Here is a 17,849-nt window from a genome sequence, read left to right as displayed (position 1 = left end):
TCGGATGTGTCTGTATCACAGCAGCGGATGGGCATAGATCTGCTGCTTAATGCATCAACGCTGTCCGACCATATGGACTGCCAAAAGTCGCCTGTCATGCACAGCCCAACGCAACAGACACTGTCACCAACGCCCATTGCCAACAGCTGGCCTGGCGCTTGCAAGCTGCCAGCGCTGCCGCCAATTTCTCAGTTTGAGCGTGGCTGCGGCAACGAGTTGGCAGGCAGGCAGTCTTTTCACCTGGTTTGTCTCCTATCAGCGCACATCCGTTGTCTTCGCCGGTGGAAGGTTCTTTTGGGGTGGGTTCTTTTGGCGCATCGTCGCTGGAGGTATACAGAATTGGCGGTTACAGCAACAATAGCAACGCAAGAAGACAGTCTACGCATCACGGCGCAACCACAAGCCTACTCCTCCCGCTCATGTTGGCCGCCCGCTCGCAGCCCAGCACTGCACACCGTTTGTCTCCGCCAGAGCCCACTACAACATATCGACTGGAGTCACTTCATCACAGGAGATCCATCGCTCTCCCTCTCAGGCAAATGCCCTATTGTCTCCCAGCAACACAATGGCCGCAATGATGTTCACTCCAAATGGCACTGAGGATAACAGCCCCCATCGCCAACAGCACTATCAACATTGCGCACAACATCCTCCTCGTACACTCATAGCCAACAGCTGGCATCTCCGGCATATACGTTTGGCCAGTCGCCCAGCCAAGGCCCTTCATCTGCGCATCATGATATTTATTCCCAAGCGCATGGATACTTTATGCACCAGCAAAACCAGCACCAGCACCAGCACTCGTCTCAGGCTCATCCCCATGCTCACTCTTCTCAGCACACGGCAGCCATGCACGCTAGCGCGCCCGGTGGTATTTCGCCAGTGGCAGCTATGCCCGCTGCAAGAAATGTGAGCAAGCCAAAGTTCAATTATGCGTTTTTGGACACCAAACGGCCTCGCGGTCCTTCTGCTCGTTGGTCGGTGGAGGAGGACATTTTGCTTAAGCGCGCTGTCAAGCAGTATGGCGAGGACAGGCAGTGGGTGAAGGTTGCCCAGCAAGTTCCTGGTAGAACCAACTTGCAGTGCCGCCAGCGCTGGCTGTGCAACATCAAGGCGCAGGTAGACAAGGAGTACAAGGTCCCCAAGTAAAAAATTAAAAATTAAAACCTTGCACGGCAATAGGTTTTCCCAGCAGTGTGTCTGCTTGATCACACGTTTGTCGCATGTTCATTTATTTTCCATTTTATTTTATTATTTACCCATGTTTTATTATATAAATTAATTGTTTTCATTTATTTTTATTGTACCAACATATTGTCTAAACAAATTTCTATAAAAAATAATATGCAATGAACATGTGGAATGTCACATTGTGATTTTAAAATAGACAAGTTATTCTCACAAAAAACAAATGGGCATAAAAAAGGGATATGTATGGCATGCAATTCACACAATTAAGCAAATAAAAATAAATGAATTCAAACTACAAGAAAACAATATATTTGACAAAATAGCAAAAAAATAATCGGAATACGCGTGATACGTTGACAAATAGTAAATTCCAATTTATTTGACATTCTATAAATTGCATGGAAAATATTAAAAATAAAAATATTGCAGAGCTCATGTGAAAAATATGACACCAATTTGATCACTTTGAAATAGCCATATTATAAACATGGAACAACGTATATCCGCAACAATATCCAATCATATTTGTTTTTAATTTTTTACATTTAGAAGTGATATCATTAATTCTCTAAGCCCATTGCTTGAATATGACATACATACAGTGATCGTGATTCGAAAGTATAGAGAGCTACAAAAATTTGATATTCCTTATTTTACTTTTTTATTTAGCGGAGGAAGTAAGCAAATTGGCGAGACAAATTAATTTATCGTGGCTATTTCTTTTTAGAATTATTTCCTGTTTAATTAATTTGAGGAAAAAAGGGAATAAGCAGAGTACATTACAATTGCATGGCATGTATGTCACAGTAATTAATTGTGTCAGACGTACTTGAAAACAAACCAACCAAAAAAATAAAAAAGTAAAAAGGTGGATAATATTGACAACGGCCACATTGTCCATTGTAATTGTATTCATAATAATAAAAAATTAGGTGGTCGGGAAAAGTAGGAACGATAGAAAATAGGGAATTTATAAAAGCAATTATCATCGAACATGCCTATTCTAATACCAGTGCATTTATTCTTGCGATAAGGCTAATATAATTTTTTTTACACGAATAACCCAGCCCCTTTTATTTTTCATGTGTATTTTTAAACAACCATTAATTTAAGGTCATGTGTATGTGTGAGAAAAAATAGAGGGATAGTAGTTTGAGGATGCAGCTAAAAACAAACAAATAATGCATGCCAGCTGAGTGCGCATTGCAATGATTTTCTCCTCTCCCCAATCCACAACATATTTGCTGCAATTTTGCTTATACTTAATTTTTTTATATTCGAACACTCGTTTGAATGAAGCAATTGATGTGAGAGAAAATGTGGATATCACTTTGCCAAGAAACAGTCGCAGATAAATAAAATATGTGTGGAATGCACACAGAAGCACTGATAATAATAATGGGGGATATATACATGTACAAATGCATTGTATGCATCGAGTGCACATATATAATATTATTTTTTATAGTCTTGCATTGAGTGTATATACGCACTCAATGCTTTTTTATTTATCTAAAAGATGCTAACTGGGATCGACCTCAGAAAACAAAGAAAACAATTTTTTTGATGCGCTCTACTGGGATAATGGATGTTTACAAAATGAAAAATAAAAATCTACGTAATTGGCGAAAATAGAAAAAATAAAAAATTTTACATTAGATTTCCTTCTGTCAGATCTTCTCTTGCATGCCTTGTTTCGATAAAAAATTTTAAATTTTTTTTGGAAAATCATCAGTTATTCTTGTTGCAAGCCGGTTGTTATTTGCTTTCAATTACATTGAGATTTTCGAGATGTGTTTAATTTTCTTTATCATTTTCAGTGGTTTGTTTTTTATGATTCAGATAAACAAACATGCATTTCAGAATGAGCAGCACAAAAGCGCATCGTACATCGCATCGTGCTTACATGGCAAGAACCTTTGTCAACACTATAATTTTTTTTAAAATTGCACAATTAAAAAAGCTGTCCTTCATCAACGGGTGTTTTTGTTTATTTTAAGCAGAGAGAAAAGAAGAGAAATCGATGGCCAACTAAATCAAGCACAACCCAGTCAGAATAAAACAATTAAAAAAGAAGGGGGGAGGAAAAGAGCCTCAGTGCTTGTTACACCTTACTCGTCAGCGTTGGTGCAGTCCCTGGAGAAGTGACCAATACCGCCGCAGTTGTAGCACTCGACGTTCGAGTTGCGTCCACCTCTGGCACCACCCTCGGGGCAGTCGCGGGAGATGTGGCCGACCTGGCCGCAGCCGTGGCACTCGCGGTTATCAGCACCGCGGCTCTCGCGGCAGTTACGGGAGATATGGCCAATCTGGCCGCAAGTGTGGCACTCGCGGTCGTTGGAGCGGTAGGGGGCAGCACCAGTGTTATCGGGGCAGCTGCGGGCGATGTGGCCAATCTGGCCACAGATGCGGCAGTCACGGGTGTCAGCGCGGGGGGCAGCAGCACCGGTGTTATCGGAGCAGTCACGGGCGATGTGACCAATCTGGCCACAGATGCGGCAATCGCGGGTCTCGGCACGGGGGGCACGGGGGGCACGAGGAGCGGCAGCGCCGTCACTCTCGGGGCAGTCGCGAGCGATGTGGCCAATCTGGCCGCAAACACGGCAGTCGCGGGTCTCGGCACGGGGGGCACGGGGGGCACGAGGAGCGGCAGCGCCGTCACTCTCGGGGCAGTCGCGAGCGATGTGGCCAATCTGGCCGCAGACACGGCAGTCGCGGGTCTCAACACGGGGGGCACCCTCGACGTTGGTGGGGCACTCGCGAGCGATGTGACCAACCTCCTGGCAGTTATGGCACTGGGTGGGCTTCTTGGCTCTGCGGCGAGTGCGGGGGGCACGGGGGGCGGATGCCTCGGCGGAATCACCCTCGACAGCCTCCTTCACCTCCTTAGCGGCCTTGGGCTCCCTGGGCGCCTTGGGCTCCCTGACGGCGCGGGGCTCAGTGCAGTCCTTAGAAAGGTGACCCTTGTTGCCGCAGTTGAAGCACTCGCGGTGCGAGTTGTCGCGGGGCTTGTCGCACTCGGACGAAACGTGTCCGGGCTGCTCGCAGTTGAAGCACACCTTCTCCTCGGTCTCGCACTGGCTAAGCCTGTGTCCGGGTTTTCCACACTTGTAGCACAGCATCTCTCAAAAAAATCTCTCTCGGGTTCTTACGAAAAGGGGTCTACACATAGTGAGAAAAAAGGTCATTTAGTTCTGTAATTTGGCAATCTGGTTAAAAGCATTAAAAATTGACGGTGTTTGCTGCCTCTGTACAAGCGGGGGCAAGAATGGCAGCACTTGGTGATAAAGAAAAGGCGTTACTATGCAGCAAAAAAAGGACGGAGCTCTGTCGGCAGAGGTCCTCATGCGTGCGTTGTTGAGATGCTTACAGAAAGTAGGGGGGTGTTTGCAAATAAAAATTTAATTATTACAAGTAGACAAGAAAGGGACGCGAAAAGGAAAAAAATTTAAAAGCTCAAAAGATACTTTCCCAACTAGCTCGCTCCATCCAAACCACTGCTTGGTGGCCGCAGAACAAAGCAAAACAAAAAGCAGGAAATACACACTGATTCTCAGCATTTCTATTTTTTTGCACCCAACGTAAAATTTTAGCATTTTTTGCTCATCGAGCTTTGGCTGGGATTTACCAGTCCAAGGGAGGGGGGGCTCTACAAAGCAAGAAAATTAAAATGTGATCATAATAAATTGCCGCAACCAAAAAAAATACTGCAACGTAGTGTCAGAAAAAAAAAGTGAGAAAATTTTCTCCAAGACAAAAAAAATTGAGGGAGGCAAGTTTTCCGGAAAATGGCTTGATCAAATTATAATTACTTTAAATAATTTTGATCATGGAACAAGGATTGGCAACAAAACCCGCATCACAGGACAAAAATACAAGTACAAAAATAAGACGCCTTATAAGCGGGCGGCTTTAATTTGATGCGCTGGACAAAAAATGTTCACGCCTCGCTCAGAGAAATAGATCCAAAGGTCCACTTGCTCGTTTGACGAAACCTTGTTCTGTGTTAAACAACTAACGGCTATAGCCGCCATGGTCTGTGGATAAAGCAATCTGTGCGCTGCTTGTGGAGATAGGTGGCCGTAGTAGAGGGTGCATTCCTTGGCTTTGCACCTGGCTGCTGCTGCTAAGTCTCTGCCAAACGATTGCACTTAGTTTCCTACCTTTTAACGAAATGTAAGGGCAAGTGCGTAAACACAATCTTGAAAGTACTCCACAAATTTGAGATTTGTTAAAGTGATATTGTCGCATTAAATCAACCAAAAATTAGCCGATTAATGCACATGAAAGTTGGTTTGTCATCGTTCACAAAATTGCGTGCGCCAATTTCCTAGCCGCTTGGCAAATGCAAAAACATCGCAGGCGGACATATGTTTTCCACACGTATCCCTTTTTTTCTTCCCACCAAAAACTGGCATTTATATCACAAACCAATATTGTACTTTACCTTACTTATTCCACTTAATATCAGCTTAGCATACGAGTCACTCTACACATAATAAAAAAACGACCCAATTTTCAACAGAAAAAAACAAACCAAATTCTTCGATTTTTTCTTGGTCCTAAAAAATGGAGGGAGACAACGAAAACAGAGGTGCCTTTCCACAGTCAGACGCAGCGCACACTCACAGCAACACAGTAGAGGGTCTCCCTACAGCCGAAACATCGCAGCTGCCAGTCCGTAGCTCAAACACCAGAGCACACTCCACATTATCGCGGTCGTCTCCATACACTGTGACGCATAGCAATGTGCGGCACATGGCAGCAGGAGACGTGGCCAATATTCCACGGACTGCTCAGTACCACGCAGTCGGCATGCCCGCTCGCCATCCGTTGGGAGTGCAGTCAGAGTCAGTGCACTCTGATGTGTCATCGACAGAGTCCATTGACAGTAATGGCGTGGATTATAGCGAACCGGTGGTAACTGCAGCACCGCTTGGGAGCAGGGCAGACGTGGATGTGGATGATAGCGGCGCTACAGGGATGGTTGACGAGGATGAGGATGTGGGCGAGGGACAGGCACTATTGACTCCACTGGGGCTGTTGGATGGAGGCGAGGAAAATAGTGCCCGAGGCGAAGATGGAGGCAGCGGTGGCCATGCGGATGATACTAACAGCAGCAGCAGAGCAAACAGCTTGAGTGACAGTAGACCCAGGGGGCATTTGACAGAAGAGGGGTCAATGGGTTTCCCGAAAGGAGACAAATACCATCGGGGAGCAGAATAGCAGGAAGCCACAAGCAGCTGCAGCAGCAGCCGGCATCCAGTCCAATTGTACTGAGTGGCAGTGGAGGCAGCCTGGGTTGTCCCATTTGCCTCGGCACAATTTGTGAGGCTTTCATGACTGCCTGCGGCCACTCCTTCTGCTACCGCTGCATTTCGCGCCACCTGCTCGAAAGGCACACATGCCCGACATGCCAGCAGCCCCTAGAAAGCGACCAGATCTTCCCCAACTTTACACTGAATAAGCTGATAACCCACGGATCCCCCGACATCAAACCACTCACAGGCAGCAAATCCCAACAGCAGCAAGAGCAACAACAGCGTGTATCGAGCATATTGGACCAGGTTCGCAGCAGCGTGGAAACTGGTGATGGGCTGGACTCGGAGGACATTGATACGCTTTTGACCCTGCTTCAGCAAAAAAAACAAGCCATGCGCAGCTACAAGCGCCAGTTCGAGATGGCGACAATGCGGCAGTTTCTTTTGATCGCGCAGGCGAAGAAGGCAGGCGAAATGGAGGCACTGCGCAAAGAGCTCACAGTGGTCGAGGAGGACCTAGACTTTGTATCGACACAGCTTGACGGGTTTGCGCAGAGCAGCGAGACCTTTAATGACGGAGCCCGGGCCCGAGAATGCGCGGCAATAGTGGTGTGTGGGAAGAAGAACCAGATGGCAGAGGGCGCCCAGGTGCCCAATAATGCGCCCTTGAGTGCGGATGAAACCGCGCTGCTGCCGCGGAATAAGCGCGTCGAGGAGCACTTTGCCGATCTCGAGTCCTTTTACTTCAATACGCGCATGCGCGGTGTGGGCGAAGAAGGGCTGGATGAGTTCCTTGAGACTCTGACAAAGTTTGCCCGGCATGAGAAGTTCCGACCTGTAGCCACGCTGCGCTATGGGGACAGTACGGCGAGCACGGCTATTGTGGCCAGCATCGAGTTTGACCGCGACGACGAGATTTTTGCGGTGGCCGGGGTTACGCGCAAGATCAAAATCTATGACTACGGTAACGTCATTGAGCAAGCCGAAGCGTGGAGCGAGCTGGCGCAGTACCAGCAGCAGAAGCGCGGCAGGCAGCAGCAACAGCAGCAGCATTCTCAGGACTGGTGGAATCGCGAAGTGGAGGCTGGCAGCACCAACGGCGGCGGCGGCGGCGATGATAGTGGGATGATGGCCACAGCGCTGCAGTACCCTGTGGCCGAGTTCACCAACCGGTCAAAGATCAGCTGCCTGTCGTTCAACCCGTACATCAAATCGCAGCTAGCATGCTCGGACTATGACGGCACAGTGTCACTCTGGGACGTCGGCGTTGGCACATCGACGCTGTCGCTGGGCGAGCACGAGAAGCGCGCGTGGAGCGTGGACTTTTCGCATGTCGACCCGACCCGGCTATGCAGCGGCAGCGACGATGGCAAGGTGAAGATCTGGACGACAAACAGGCGAGCCTCCGTGATGACCATCGAGGGCAAGGCCAACGTCTGCTGCGTGCGGTTCAACCCTTTGCATGGCAACATTCTGAGCTTTGGCAGCGCCGACCACAATGTCCACTGCTTTGACCTGCGCTCGCCCAAACAGCCTCTGTGTGTGCTGCGCGGTCACCGCAAGGCTGTGTCCTATACGCGGTTTTTGTCGCCCGACGAGATCATCTCGGCGTCGACGGATTCGTCGCTGAAGCTGTGGAGTCTGCGCACGCAGGAGTGCGTGAGGACGTTTTCTGGACACGCTAATGAGAAGAATTTTGTTGGACTGACGACGTCGGGCGGAGATTGGATTGCGTGCGGTAGCGAGAATAACACCATGTACGCGTACTACCGCAATCTGTCGCATCCCGCGGTCACGTACAAGTTTGGCAATTGCAATCCGGTCACTGGAATCGAGCAGCCTGAGGAGGATCCTTCGCTGTTTGTCAGCGCCGTGTGCTGGAAGAATAGGTCCAATACAATGCTTTCGGCAAACAGCCAGGGTATTATCAAGGTGTTGGAGCTAGAGTAAAAGTTTCTCTTTTTTTGTTAAGCATGATTCAAGTGTTTTTTCATGCCATAATTTAAAATATTGCATTTCTATATAAACCGCAGCCTGTCACTCCCGGTTTTTTCACTCATTTTTTGCGTACTATCGTCACTAAACAACAATATTCTAAATACTTACGCACACTCAAACACGCACGATGAAGGAGGTTATCACTTTGCAATTTGGCGAGCAGGCCAACTACGTCGGCATGCACTACTGGAACATGATGCAAGCAGCGGCACTGCTCAGCGCAGACACGCAGACTCAATACCCGGTGGACATGGACACGCTATACTGCGAGCGACCGGGTCTGCTGGAAAGTGCACAGCGGGAGCACCAGGCATACGCGCCCCGCGCGCTGATATTTGACAAAGTTGGCAATTTCGGATCTCTCGATGACCAGGACACAGATGCCAATAAGCGCAAGGCCGATCAGGAGGAGGGCACGCAGTGGGGCAGCGGTACGCAGCAAACTGAGGTGTACCGGCAGCCGCTGTACTCTCGGCGCCCGATCTCGGACGTGCACGAGAGCAATATACGGTTCTGGTCCGATTACGCCGAATTGAACTACCACCCACGCACGCTGAATTCTGTATCGGGTGTTGAGTTTGGCAACAGTCTCGGGCAGATGAACACATTCCAGGAGGGGCAGGGCGTGTTTGCCGGAGAGAACTCTAGGGAGGACGTGTTGGAGGGCCGTATGCGCGAATTCGCCGAGGAGTGCGACCAAATCCAGGGATTCCAGGTGCTGGCTGATGCCTACGGCGGATTTGCTGGATATGCATCGGCTTATATGGAGAAAGTGCGCGAGGAGTTTCCCAAGACCACCATTGCCCTGTATAATGTCAGTGGATCGACCGTGGAGAGCATGGAGGTGGCGCACCAGATGGACGCGGCCATATCCCTGGCTACGGCGCTTGAACTGGGCGTGCCAATGGTTGTGCCTCTCTTTGCGCCCTCGCATATGGATCGGCTGCGGCCGGGGATTGATGTTCGCAGTGGATTGTTCCAGAACAGCGCATTCCTCGCTATGAATGTTGCTCAATGGAGTCATCCATTGCTCACGCGCGTGCGGTCCCTGGACGAGATCGTCGATCAGACCACGCAGCAGCAGTACTTCAGACTGGCAGAGTCCCTGCTCGCTCCCGGAATTCATATTGGAGAGGGTGCCAAGTTTGAACAGTTGGGCGGGCTGCTCGGGAGCCAGTTTGCTGCCTGCTCCGCTGTAGAGGTTGGAGCTGTGGAGAGGCTGGCTGGACAGCTGTTTGTTGATCGTGGAACGGCGCTCACAAGGGTAGTGTCGGAGAGATATGATCATTCGGCGTATCTGGACTGCAAGTCACCCGTGGCGTTGTCCAGATCGTTCCCGCCGATCTTCCGCGGAATCTCGTCCAACGGAAAAAGGACTACCGACCTGTCCGCTCAGAATGCTCATCAGAATGCTCAGCCTGCCATCAGCCCAGAACGTAAGTCCCAAATTAAAAATATGAAATGCAAAATAGCAAACCGATCATGTCTCGTCCTTTTCGTTTTTAATTTAAAAACATCTCATCATGTTGCCAAACCGTCTCATCAATGTCATTTTTTTATTTGTAGGTCCTGAGAGTGTCGGTGTGGCAGGATTGCTGTGCACAACAACAGGCTCGACAAAGTTTGTTGAGAAGCTGCACTATTCACTCAAGACTGAACGGTCCAAGCATCTAAAGGACTATGAGCGTGAATCAATACGCGAATTCAGATACACTTTGGACTCAACCATCGACAAGTACTCGAGTATCTGAATATGTATCTTTTTTTACGCATCTATTAAGAAAAATTTCTTTAAAATTTCATTATTCTGGGCTTTTTTTGGACAATGTTTTTTTTACGATCGACAGCCATTTTTTCTGCTCTCTTTGTTTGTGGTCACAAAACATCCTACAAGCACAAAAAAAAGTTTTTTTCAAATTGCGCGTTGTCTGTTTAATGTTCTTATTGTTAAAAAAACTATCTGTTTTGTGATCGACAGCAATATATGGATGATAAAAGTGGTTGAGCTGCATTAAATTTTTTTCGGAACTGAAAAAAACCAATGTTCATCTTTATCCTAATTAAGTCGGGACTTGATATTGTGCGTTTAAAGGCGTCATGTGAGTGAGAGAGAAAGAGTGAGAAAGCAAGAGTGACAAGTACTATTGTTGTACCTTAAGTAACGTCATTTTTACTTTATATTCTACTACCTTTTAAAGAATAAATTTTCTCTTTTAAATTTCAGTGTTTTTCTTCTTTTCCAAGGATTGTATTGTGTTTTATATTCCACCGTTTAAAATAATTTTTTATCTCATTTTATCCTGTTTTTATTATATTCTAGGTTTTTGCGTATTGTCGGTAATAGCGAACAAGTACAAAAGCAGCACAAGCCACACAAGCAGCAGTTTTTTTTGTGCGGCGCACAAACATAAAAATATCTCTTTTTCAATATTCAACCCTTCAATTGTCTTTTTTATTTATTTACTTAAACAGACCGTATCTATAATCGAAGCGGAGGTGGCTTAAAATTCCGGGACCATTTTAACTGCATTTTTTGTAAACAGTAGCTTTTCTGTCCTTGTTTATCTTATTTTACTTCTACTGCATGAACGGACGCATGTAGTTTCCCCAGTTTTATTTATTTATTTTTCCTTTATCCTTTTTTTGCTGCCAACTATAAAAATAACGGTAGTGTGCCTGGTGTAGAGTACAACATTTTTATTGTTTTTTTACTCCCTTTTTTGTGAACCAAAAAACTTTTCATTATCTTTTTTCATTACCTTTCTTGCGCATATTGAACGCATATTGAAAATCTGACATACCAAAGAGGAATATAGAAGCTCACACTGTCAGTATCCCCAGTATCCCTTCTTTATCCAACAAGCCCAAGTAAAAAAAGGAACCTAATACTCTCTATTCTTGTACTTCACACACCTACTTTTTATACCTTATTCCTTGCTTCTACAAAAAAATCACCATCTTCAGCACTATACCCGCAAATTTTGATTTCTCACCTCGTTTTTACTCTTACTTTTTTAATTTACACGGTCAGCAGACGTTTTGACTCCACACTATAATGGCGACTTTATCAGCAGGTGCGGCCAGTACACCACAGTCAGTAGTACACTCAGTCAGAAACAGCATGGACAACACAGACAGAGCATTCGCGTCCCGACTAACACGGTGTCGACAATGGCTTCATCTGCGGCGCAACGTGCAATACACAGGAGGCAGTGGGTGCCCAGATATCTACGACACAAGCATTGGACTGCCCTCGCCAACATCAACAACGGTAATGAGTGAATGCTTCAGTACAGGAGAGCCATTTAGCAGCGGCGACGCTAGCTCGCCCGCGTCTACAGCATTTGTGGACGGTGATATTGGGTACCAGCAGGCAAATGGTGCGCAGCCGTTCCATGTTATGCACGCACGGTGGAGTGGGTGTCTGGCACAGACGCTGAGCAGCCGGCAGTCAGTTCGCAGTGCCCGGCGCGTGAACACGCTGCGGAGTCGCAGCAGCGCAGTACGAGAGGAGGGGGCGGCGGCAGCAGCTCATGCACATTGCTTGCGCACAGCAGGACAGTCTTCACATCCTGGAAGCGGGGGCTCAGTATGCAGCTTGGCATTTGCAGGGCATCCGGGCGATGCGGCTACCAATATTGTGCCTTTGGCTTCGAGTGCTATTGCGGAGGGTGCTGCTGTGGAGATATTGCCTATGCCCACATTGTCAGAGGAACACAGCAACGACAGTGGCAGCTGGGAGTGCGCGTGCGTCGAGTGCGCAGAGGCGGTCAATGGAGATGGCAGCAGAAGTAGCAGCAGCGATATTATTCCAGAGCGGCGGTCATCATTAGTGTACAATGACACGCCATATATGGCGGTCGACGACCATGCGGCGTTCCCGCAGCATTACCTGCATGCGCAGCCGCATATGATGTGCCGGGACCACTACCATACGGTCAGTGGCGACTACTCAGCCGCTGACAGCGAGTATGCAGAGTACAGCCGCTCATCGCTGCCGCCCAACACCAACGTACACATTATGGCGCCCGAAGTACCCGAGCACCCGCCGGCCGCGACACCAGATTCCGCTACAAGTGGCTTACAGTCAGCGACTATTCCGAGCGCCTCAGTCATTGCACACATTTTTTCAATAGGCGAGCCCACGCAGCAGCCTGGCCACAAGGGCATTTCGCGCGCGAGCCGGTTGACACGCCGCATCCGCGGCCTGGTCTCCCGCAAAATAAAACCGGATACTGTGTGGCGCCGCCAGGCACGTGCCTGCTCTGAGGCCCTTCTCGACGCTCTGGCAGCCGAGTCCACATTTGCCTCGTCTATCCGCGTGCTCTCGCGCACTCGCAGCAGCACACAATCGCCCTCGTTCTGCTTGCGCGCAGACCGCGTGCACCTGAACCAATCGCGGCTCCTCCGCTGCATACACGTGCTTTTTGTGCTTCAAGTGCCTGCAGAGGAGCGTCGCTCGCGCCACTATCGTTTTTACTTGCCTGAGGATGACCAGTTGGAGCTGGACCGCGGATTCAGCGAGAGCGTCTTGTTTGCTGCCCAGGCATTGGCTCGCGGATACCAGATTCGCGGAACTGAATTACAGACGCAGGCGCTGCGCGAACCTGCATGGCTTTTGTGCTCCGTGTGGGCAGCCATCAGGCACGTCATATATTCGCGCGGCGGCGAGCTGTGGTCGGCGTGGAACAGTGGGCCGGAGCAGGGCCATGAGGAGGAGTTTCAGGCCTTGAAGCGCGTCTTGCTTGATTTTGACGAAGCTTGGGTGCGCTTTGAGCGGGACTTGTGCTTTGCCTACTTTGGCTTGGGGAACGCGCAGCTTGTCAATATGCTGGGTGACTCAGAGGATGACGAGGGCCGCGTTGCGCAGGAGGAGGAGTTTTCTTTGCTCGTTGTACTGCTATCCGAGACGCTGCAGAGGTGCCGAACCCTTGAGCTGGTCACGGAGGAACAGATTGAGGCTATGGACCCGCAGTTCATCCTGGCGCTTCCGCGCCTTGCCATTATTCATGCGATTGGACGTGGCGGTGTCGAGGGCCTCTGCTTTGTTGAGTCGGAGGACGGCCACCAGCAGGCCGGCACATCCGACCACGCTGCGGTGTTTTGGTGGTTCCGTGAGTACGCTGAGCAGTGCCGCCGCATCAGCGACACGCTCGCTCGCTGGCCAGACGGCCTCTTCAATGTGCTTCAAATGGTGCTTGTCGCTGAAGAGGCTGATGTTGCGCTGGCTGGGGCCGAAGACATCCTGAGTGATATGCTGCAGGTGGCTGCCGAGCTTGATTCCCAGCGCGTGACCGCTGATCTCGAGTCCATGATTGACGGCCCGCGGTCTGCTCGCTCCATGTCCATCGACTGCATATCCTCTATTTGCGCGCCGCCATTGCTGTGCACTGGTCGTGCGCATGCCAAATCCCTCAGTGCTGATCCTGATTTTGACGAGTGTCTTTCGGCCCGTCTCCACGCTGCATACGCCGCCGCCCCGCCCTCACCTATGATGCTCACTCCGCCGGACTCGCTGCAACTTTACGCTTCGACGTCCGTGTCTGGCGAGCTTGTTGGGTCACCGTCTTTCCCTACGAGTGGGTCATCAGCTAAAATGAGCTGGCCCAGGCCCCTGTCACCGGTGGCAGCCGGAAAGTCGCTGCCTGGCGCATCTTTTGGAGTGAGGGGGATGGACGTTAGGGCTGCGAGGGTCGCGAAGGAGGGTGAGAGGAGGGCAAAGTTGGACGAGTTGATGGCGGATGCTAAGCAGATATACGTCGATGTGTGCACTGTGTCAGATTCTCTGCATAGCGGCCCTTTTGCCCGGCCATTTAGGGTTGCTTTGGAGATGGTATTCCGCATGAACACCGAGGAATGAGTGCTTTTTAAATTTATTTTATTATTTCATTTTATTATTTTACTTGCTATTGTTGCAAGAGCCGAGTGCCAAGGCTTGTTTTGCTCAAATTATTCGGGCGGATAAGTGTTTTTCCGGTAGACTTTATTGCGGAAACTTACAACGTAAAGCAGACTTTAGACAGTTGTTTATTTCACATATTTCGGGTATTTCTTATGTTTTACTCGTGTCATTTGACTTAATCGCGTGCTTGCCACAGTCCATTTCTGGGGACTATAGTTTACTTATTCGACATTTTTTGGTCATATTAAACATGATTAGAAAGGTATGACATATGTACACATTTGGTCATTTGTGCGAGCCTCCAAAAATTTCCACGTTAAAAAAGCTTTACATGTAAACAATTTCCTCCACCACTATGTGCAGTTTGGCTTGAATTATGTGTAGAAAATCTGCGTGAAAAATTGCGGACATGCAAAAATAAACGTTGCAAAGAAATAGAAGTGTACAATGAGCTTTCACATGAAAGGGAGTAAATTGTTCAAGCTTAAATGGTTGGTTTTGTCTTTATAATTTTTGAAAACTAGCTTTTAATTAAAAAGGTTGCTCCTGTGGCCGCAGGAGGTCGGAAGAAGTAGCGTACTACGCGGATTCATGCTCCAGGAGTACGCAAAATAAATTATATTTGCTAAAATTAATTTTTAAAAAAATGGGTGAGCTGTGGTGCACTGTCATTTAGGAAAGTGCAGGTTTTGCGGACAAAACTTGATTTTTATGTCAAATACAAAACATAATTTATACTGTTATAAAAAGCGGCCAGCTGCTCACCTGGCTTTTATTTTTTTTACATTATCTACCATCCTCCTTTCTTACAGCATTTTTGTATTAACTTATAATAGCTCCATACTTTACCAATAACACTTAGCTCGTGAAAACTCGCATTTACTACTTGGAACATTGTTATAATGAGGTTTTACCATATAAAATATGACAAAAAGAGGATTGAAAAAGGGGAAGAGGTAAAAATTAATTCAATTAATTTTATAAAATATAAATATTTCTTTATTGATAAACATATCACTGATTCAGATGTTTATACTTTTTTAAAAACTGTAACTTGTAAAAATAAAAAGGGTAAACAAATAATTGACAATACAACATTTGATGAAAAATGGAAAATAAAATACAGAAAACAAGGTAAAAGATATTCAGATAAACTCGAGAATCCTAGAATTACAGCAAACTTTTTTATTGGTAAAGCTTCTGAAGCTTGGGAATCAAATGCTTCAAATGAATATGTTGAATTGAAAAATAATACAACAAAAAATAACTTTTATAATGCAGACAAAAATATGGGTATCAATGTTAATGTCAATGGTCCTGATGGTAAACCTGAATACAAACTATTATTTGTTACAGATAAATATGCATATCTAGAATCCCTTACAGATCTAATATTTGTTTCAAAATAATAATATGCTATTTTTGTTTTCCAGAAATAAAATTCTATACATTATGTTATAGTTTAAACAACCATTTTCCTGACATTTTTGCTATTAGTTTATGCATTATTAAATTTTATTTGTTATTAAATAACATGCATTATACTCATCTTATTTGCATACCATTTTTCTTCAAGCTTGAAATCCAATTGAGCTGTTTAAATTGGGTTTATTGTAGGCAAATTAACTTTGCCAACATTTATTGCGTAATACATTTGGATACCCTTGGGTTATTTGCTTCCGTGTGTTATTTGTTCAGTTGTTACACGATTATATGTACATGACTGTATTATTTCTTGTTTATATTTGAATTACATATGCGTTCTAGTCAAACAAAACAAAACAAGTACATGCAAGCTAATAAACCACTTGTATATATGTATATTGAAGGCCAAAACAAATATACTCTCTTTTCCTGCACGTTGGTGACAATCCAAGTGGGACATATTAATACATTTGGTAATACCTCCCACTATTAATATTGTTTTGTTTCCAGATGTTTTTCCTAGTTTGAAAGTGCAAACCAAAAATGCGAACAGCACACATGCAATTTCTGCGCTTTTAATTTATTGCTGTTTAAATGAAATAAATTCAATGGTGATATATTTATTATTGATTGGAATGAAAACTTTAATTTTTGTTTTACATCTTTCTTTTCTCGTTTTACATTTTTAAATATAATTATTCAAGTTTATTTATCTAAATTATTAGTTGTTTTTTCAACAGACGCCCTGCGGGGCTTACTCCAGCCGCTCAAACTACTTTGCAGACTGATTGCCTACTTTTTCTAGATTGTATTCCATGCATTTTATCTTTTGCTTTTGCACAATATCCCGGATCCCTTCGGGTTTTGCATATCAGGCCTTCCCGTACTTTTTTATCAGCTCAGCAGTCTTGAGCTCACGCTAATAAAATATAACAAAATATACGACAATATTTTTATCATGACCCTGTTTCGAGTGGCTATATGTAACCCCAAAGACAGCCAAAAAAATTATATCCACATACAGATTCCTCAAAGGCAAAATGTACAGCAACATTGAGGTTATGGAGTCAAATATGTTTTTGACTGTTGACTTTAAGCTAAACAAGCATTGCCGCAGACAGATGGAACCGTCAATGAGTTTGGCCAACTTGAAGCAGATGGAACTTATTATTTTGGACGCTGGAACCAAACAGGTGTTCAACAAGTGGGACTGGGATATTGAGAAATCTGCGGATAAACAAAGAGCCAGAATATGCTACCATGGCGATTTCATGTTCATGACCTTTGATATTATCAGTACGCTGGGCTTTGGGCAAACACATAGGTTGTTGACGTTGGGCAACACACAAATAGTAGAGTGGGTGCACAGCACATTCATTTTAATGTATCTGCATTTGTTCATGCCTATAGTCAAGACTAAGCTGCTCCGTCAATCTATTGCTAAACCACTACATGAAAAGGTTGATGTGTTCTTTAATTTGAGTATCCAGGCTATTTGTTATGTTAAAAATATATATTTGAACAGAATGAACTAAAAGAAAGCTAAGGGATGAACAGCCTCCACTGTTCATATTAATTAATATTTATATGTGCATATGAATTCCCGCATACCCAATTACGGAATTAACTGGTGATTGATTCATTAATCAACCGCCGGAGACAAGCCGCATTTTCTTGTATCACACCAAGCCACTAGCTTTTCAAGCATCAAGATTGCCCTCATGTCTGCTATACACATTTCTGTTATTGCTGGCTGACATCAAGGAACACCATGATATTTACAGCGCTGCCCCCTTTTTTCAGTTAAGTAATTTTTAAGACTTGAATATATCGATTTAGACCCACATTTTTATAGAGCACGATAGCCCTAAAAGAAATCCAGCTTTCCCCATTGTTGAAGATGGATAAGCAAACTTGTGCAAATGAAGCCTGAACATCGGTAACCATCTAGAGTTCCTTTGCCTTCCCCTACTCACCCAATATCGCAGTCACCTGGAAGTAGCTGTCACTTTCAGGCAAAGCTTCCAACTTGTAAAATAGTGATATTTTAGAGACTACCAAATATGCCATGG

At 46.1% G+C, this 17,849-nt stretch overlaps 6 protein-coding genes across 6 annotated transcripts; 5 read left to right on the top strand and 1 right to left on the bottom strand.

Annotated features, from left to right (window-relative positions):
• Window positions 1–684: 684 nt before the first annotated feature.
• Window positions 685–1,307, top strand: BX661DRAFT_29652 (uncharacterized protein). The gene has a single exon (XM_051539042.1). The coding sequence runs from the start codon at window positions 769–771 to the stop codon at window positions 1,147–1,149; it is 381 nt and encodes a 126-aa protein (XP_051391210.1). The 5' UTR covers window positions 685–768; the 3' UTR covers window positions 1,150–1,307.
• A 2,253-nt stretch (window positions 1,308–3,560) lies between these two features.
• BX661DRAFT_137472 (DNA-binding protein hexbp) lies at window positions 3,561–4,307 on the bottom strand (the record flags this gene model as incomplete). The annotated part of the gene is made up of 2 exons (XM_051532698.1): window positions 3,561–3,995; window positions 4,251–4,307. Coding segments are annotated over 2 exons (492 nt in total), but the record flags the coding sequence as incomplete, so codon positions are not given.
• Window positions 4,308–7,483: 3,176 nt separating this feature from the next.
• BX661DRAFT_163345 (WD40-repeat-containing domain protein) lies at window positions 7,484–8,508 on the top strand. The gene has a single exon (XM_051533328.1). The coding sequence runs from the start codon at window positions 7,578–7,580 to the stop codon at window positions 8,400–8,402; it is 825 nt and encodes a 274-aa protein (XP_051391208.1). The 5' UTR covers window positions 7,484–7,577; the 3' UTR covers window positions 8,403–8,508.
• BX661DRAFT_183306 (Tubulin/FtsZ, GTPase domain-containing protein) lies at window positions 8,508–10,451 on the top strand. The gene is made up of 2 exons (XM_051536204.1): window positions 8,508–9,886; window positions 10,017–10,451. Exons 1-2 carry the CDS (start codon window positions 8,578–8,580, stop codon window positions 10,199–10,201), a joined length of 1,494 nt encoding a protein of 497 aa, XP_051391207.1. The 5' UTR covers window positions 8,508–8,577; the 3' UTR covers window positions 10,202–10,451.
• Window positions 10,452–11,116: 665 nt separating this feature from the next.
• Window positions 11,117–14,597, top strand: BX661DRAFT_29588 (uncharacterized protein). The gene has a single exon (XM_051539041.1). It carries the CDS (start codon window positions 11,506–11,508, stop codon window positions 14,308–14,310), a length of 2,805 nt encoding a protein of 934 aa, XP_051391206.1. The 5' UTR covers window positions 11,117–11,505; the 3' UTR covers window positions 14,311–14,597.
• Window positions 14,598–15,150: 553 nt separating this feature from the next.
• On the top strand, window positions 15,151–15,899 carry BX661DRAFT_183304 (uncharacterized protein). Its single transcript, XM_051536203.1, has one exon. The coding sequence runs from the start codon at window positions 15,255–15,257 to the stop codon at window positions 15,759–15,761; it is 507 nt and encodes a 168-aa protein (XP_051391205.1). The 5' UTR covers window positions 15,151–15,254; the 3' UTR covers window positions 15,762–15,899.
• The last annotated feature ends 1,950 nt before the right edge of the window (window positions 15,900–17,849 follow it).

This window comes from Kickxella alabastrina (assembly GCF_025024165.1).
Source record: "Kickxella alabastrina strain RSA 675 chromosome Unknown BX661scaffold_13, whole genome shotgun sequence".
NCBI lineage: Eukaryota > Fungi > Kickxellomycota > Kickxellomycetes > Kickxellales > Kickxellaceae > Kickxella > Kickxella alabastrina.
Note: the sequence above shows the minus strand (reverse complement) of the source record. Positions and strands in the feature narration are given on the sequence as shown.

Bases quoted from the DNA above. Each gene is read 5' to 3' on its own strand.
- BX661DRAFT_29652 (XM_051539042.1), top strand. From the start codon at position 769: ATGCACCAGCAAAACCAGCACCAGCACCAGCACTCGTCTCAGGCTCAT.
- BX661DRAFT_163345 (XM_051533328.1), top strand. From the start codon at position 7,578: ATGATGGCCACAGCGCTGCAGTACCCTGTGGCCGAGTTCACCAACCGG.
- BX661DRAFT_183306 (XM_051536204.1), top strand. From the start codon at position 8,578: ATGAAGGAGGTTATCACTTTGCAATTTGGCGAGCAGGCCAACTACGTC. The intron at 9,887-10,016 runs GTAAGTCCCAAA...TTTTATTTGTAG, and splicing joins GCCTGCCATCAGCCCAGAAC to GTCCTGAGAGTGTCGGTGTG.
- BX661DRAFT_29588 (XM_051539041.1), top strand. From the start codon at position 11,506: ATGGCGACTTTATCAGCAGGTGCGGCCAGTACACCACAGTCAGTAGTA.
- BX661DRAFT_183304 (XM_051536203.1), top strand. From the start codon at position 15,255: ATGAGGTTTTACCATATAAAATATGACAAAAAGAGGATTGAAAAAGGG.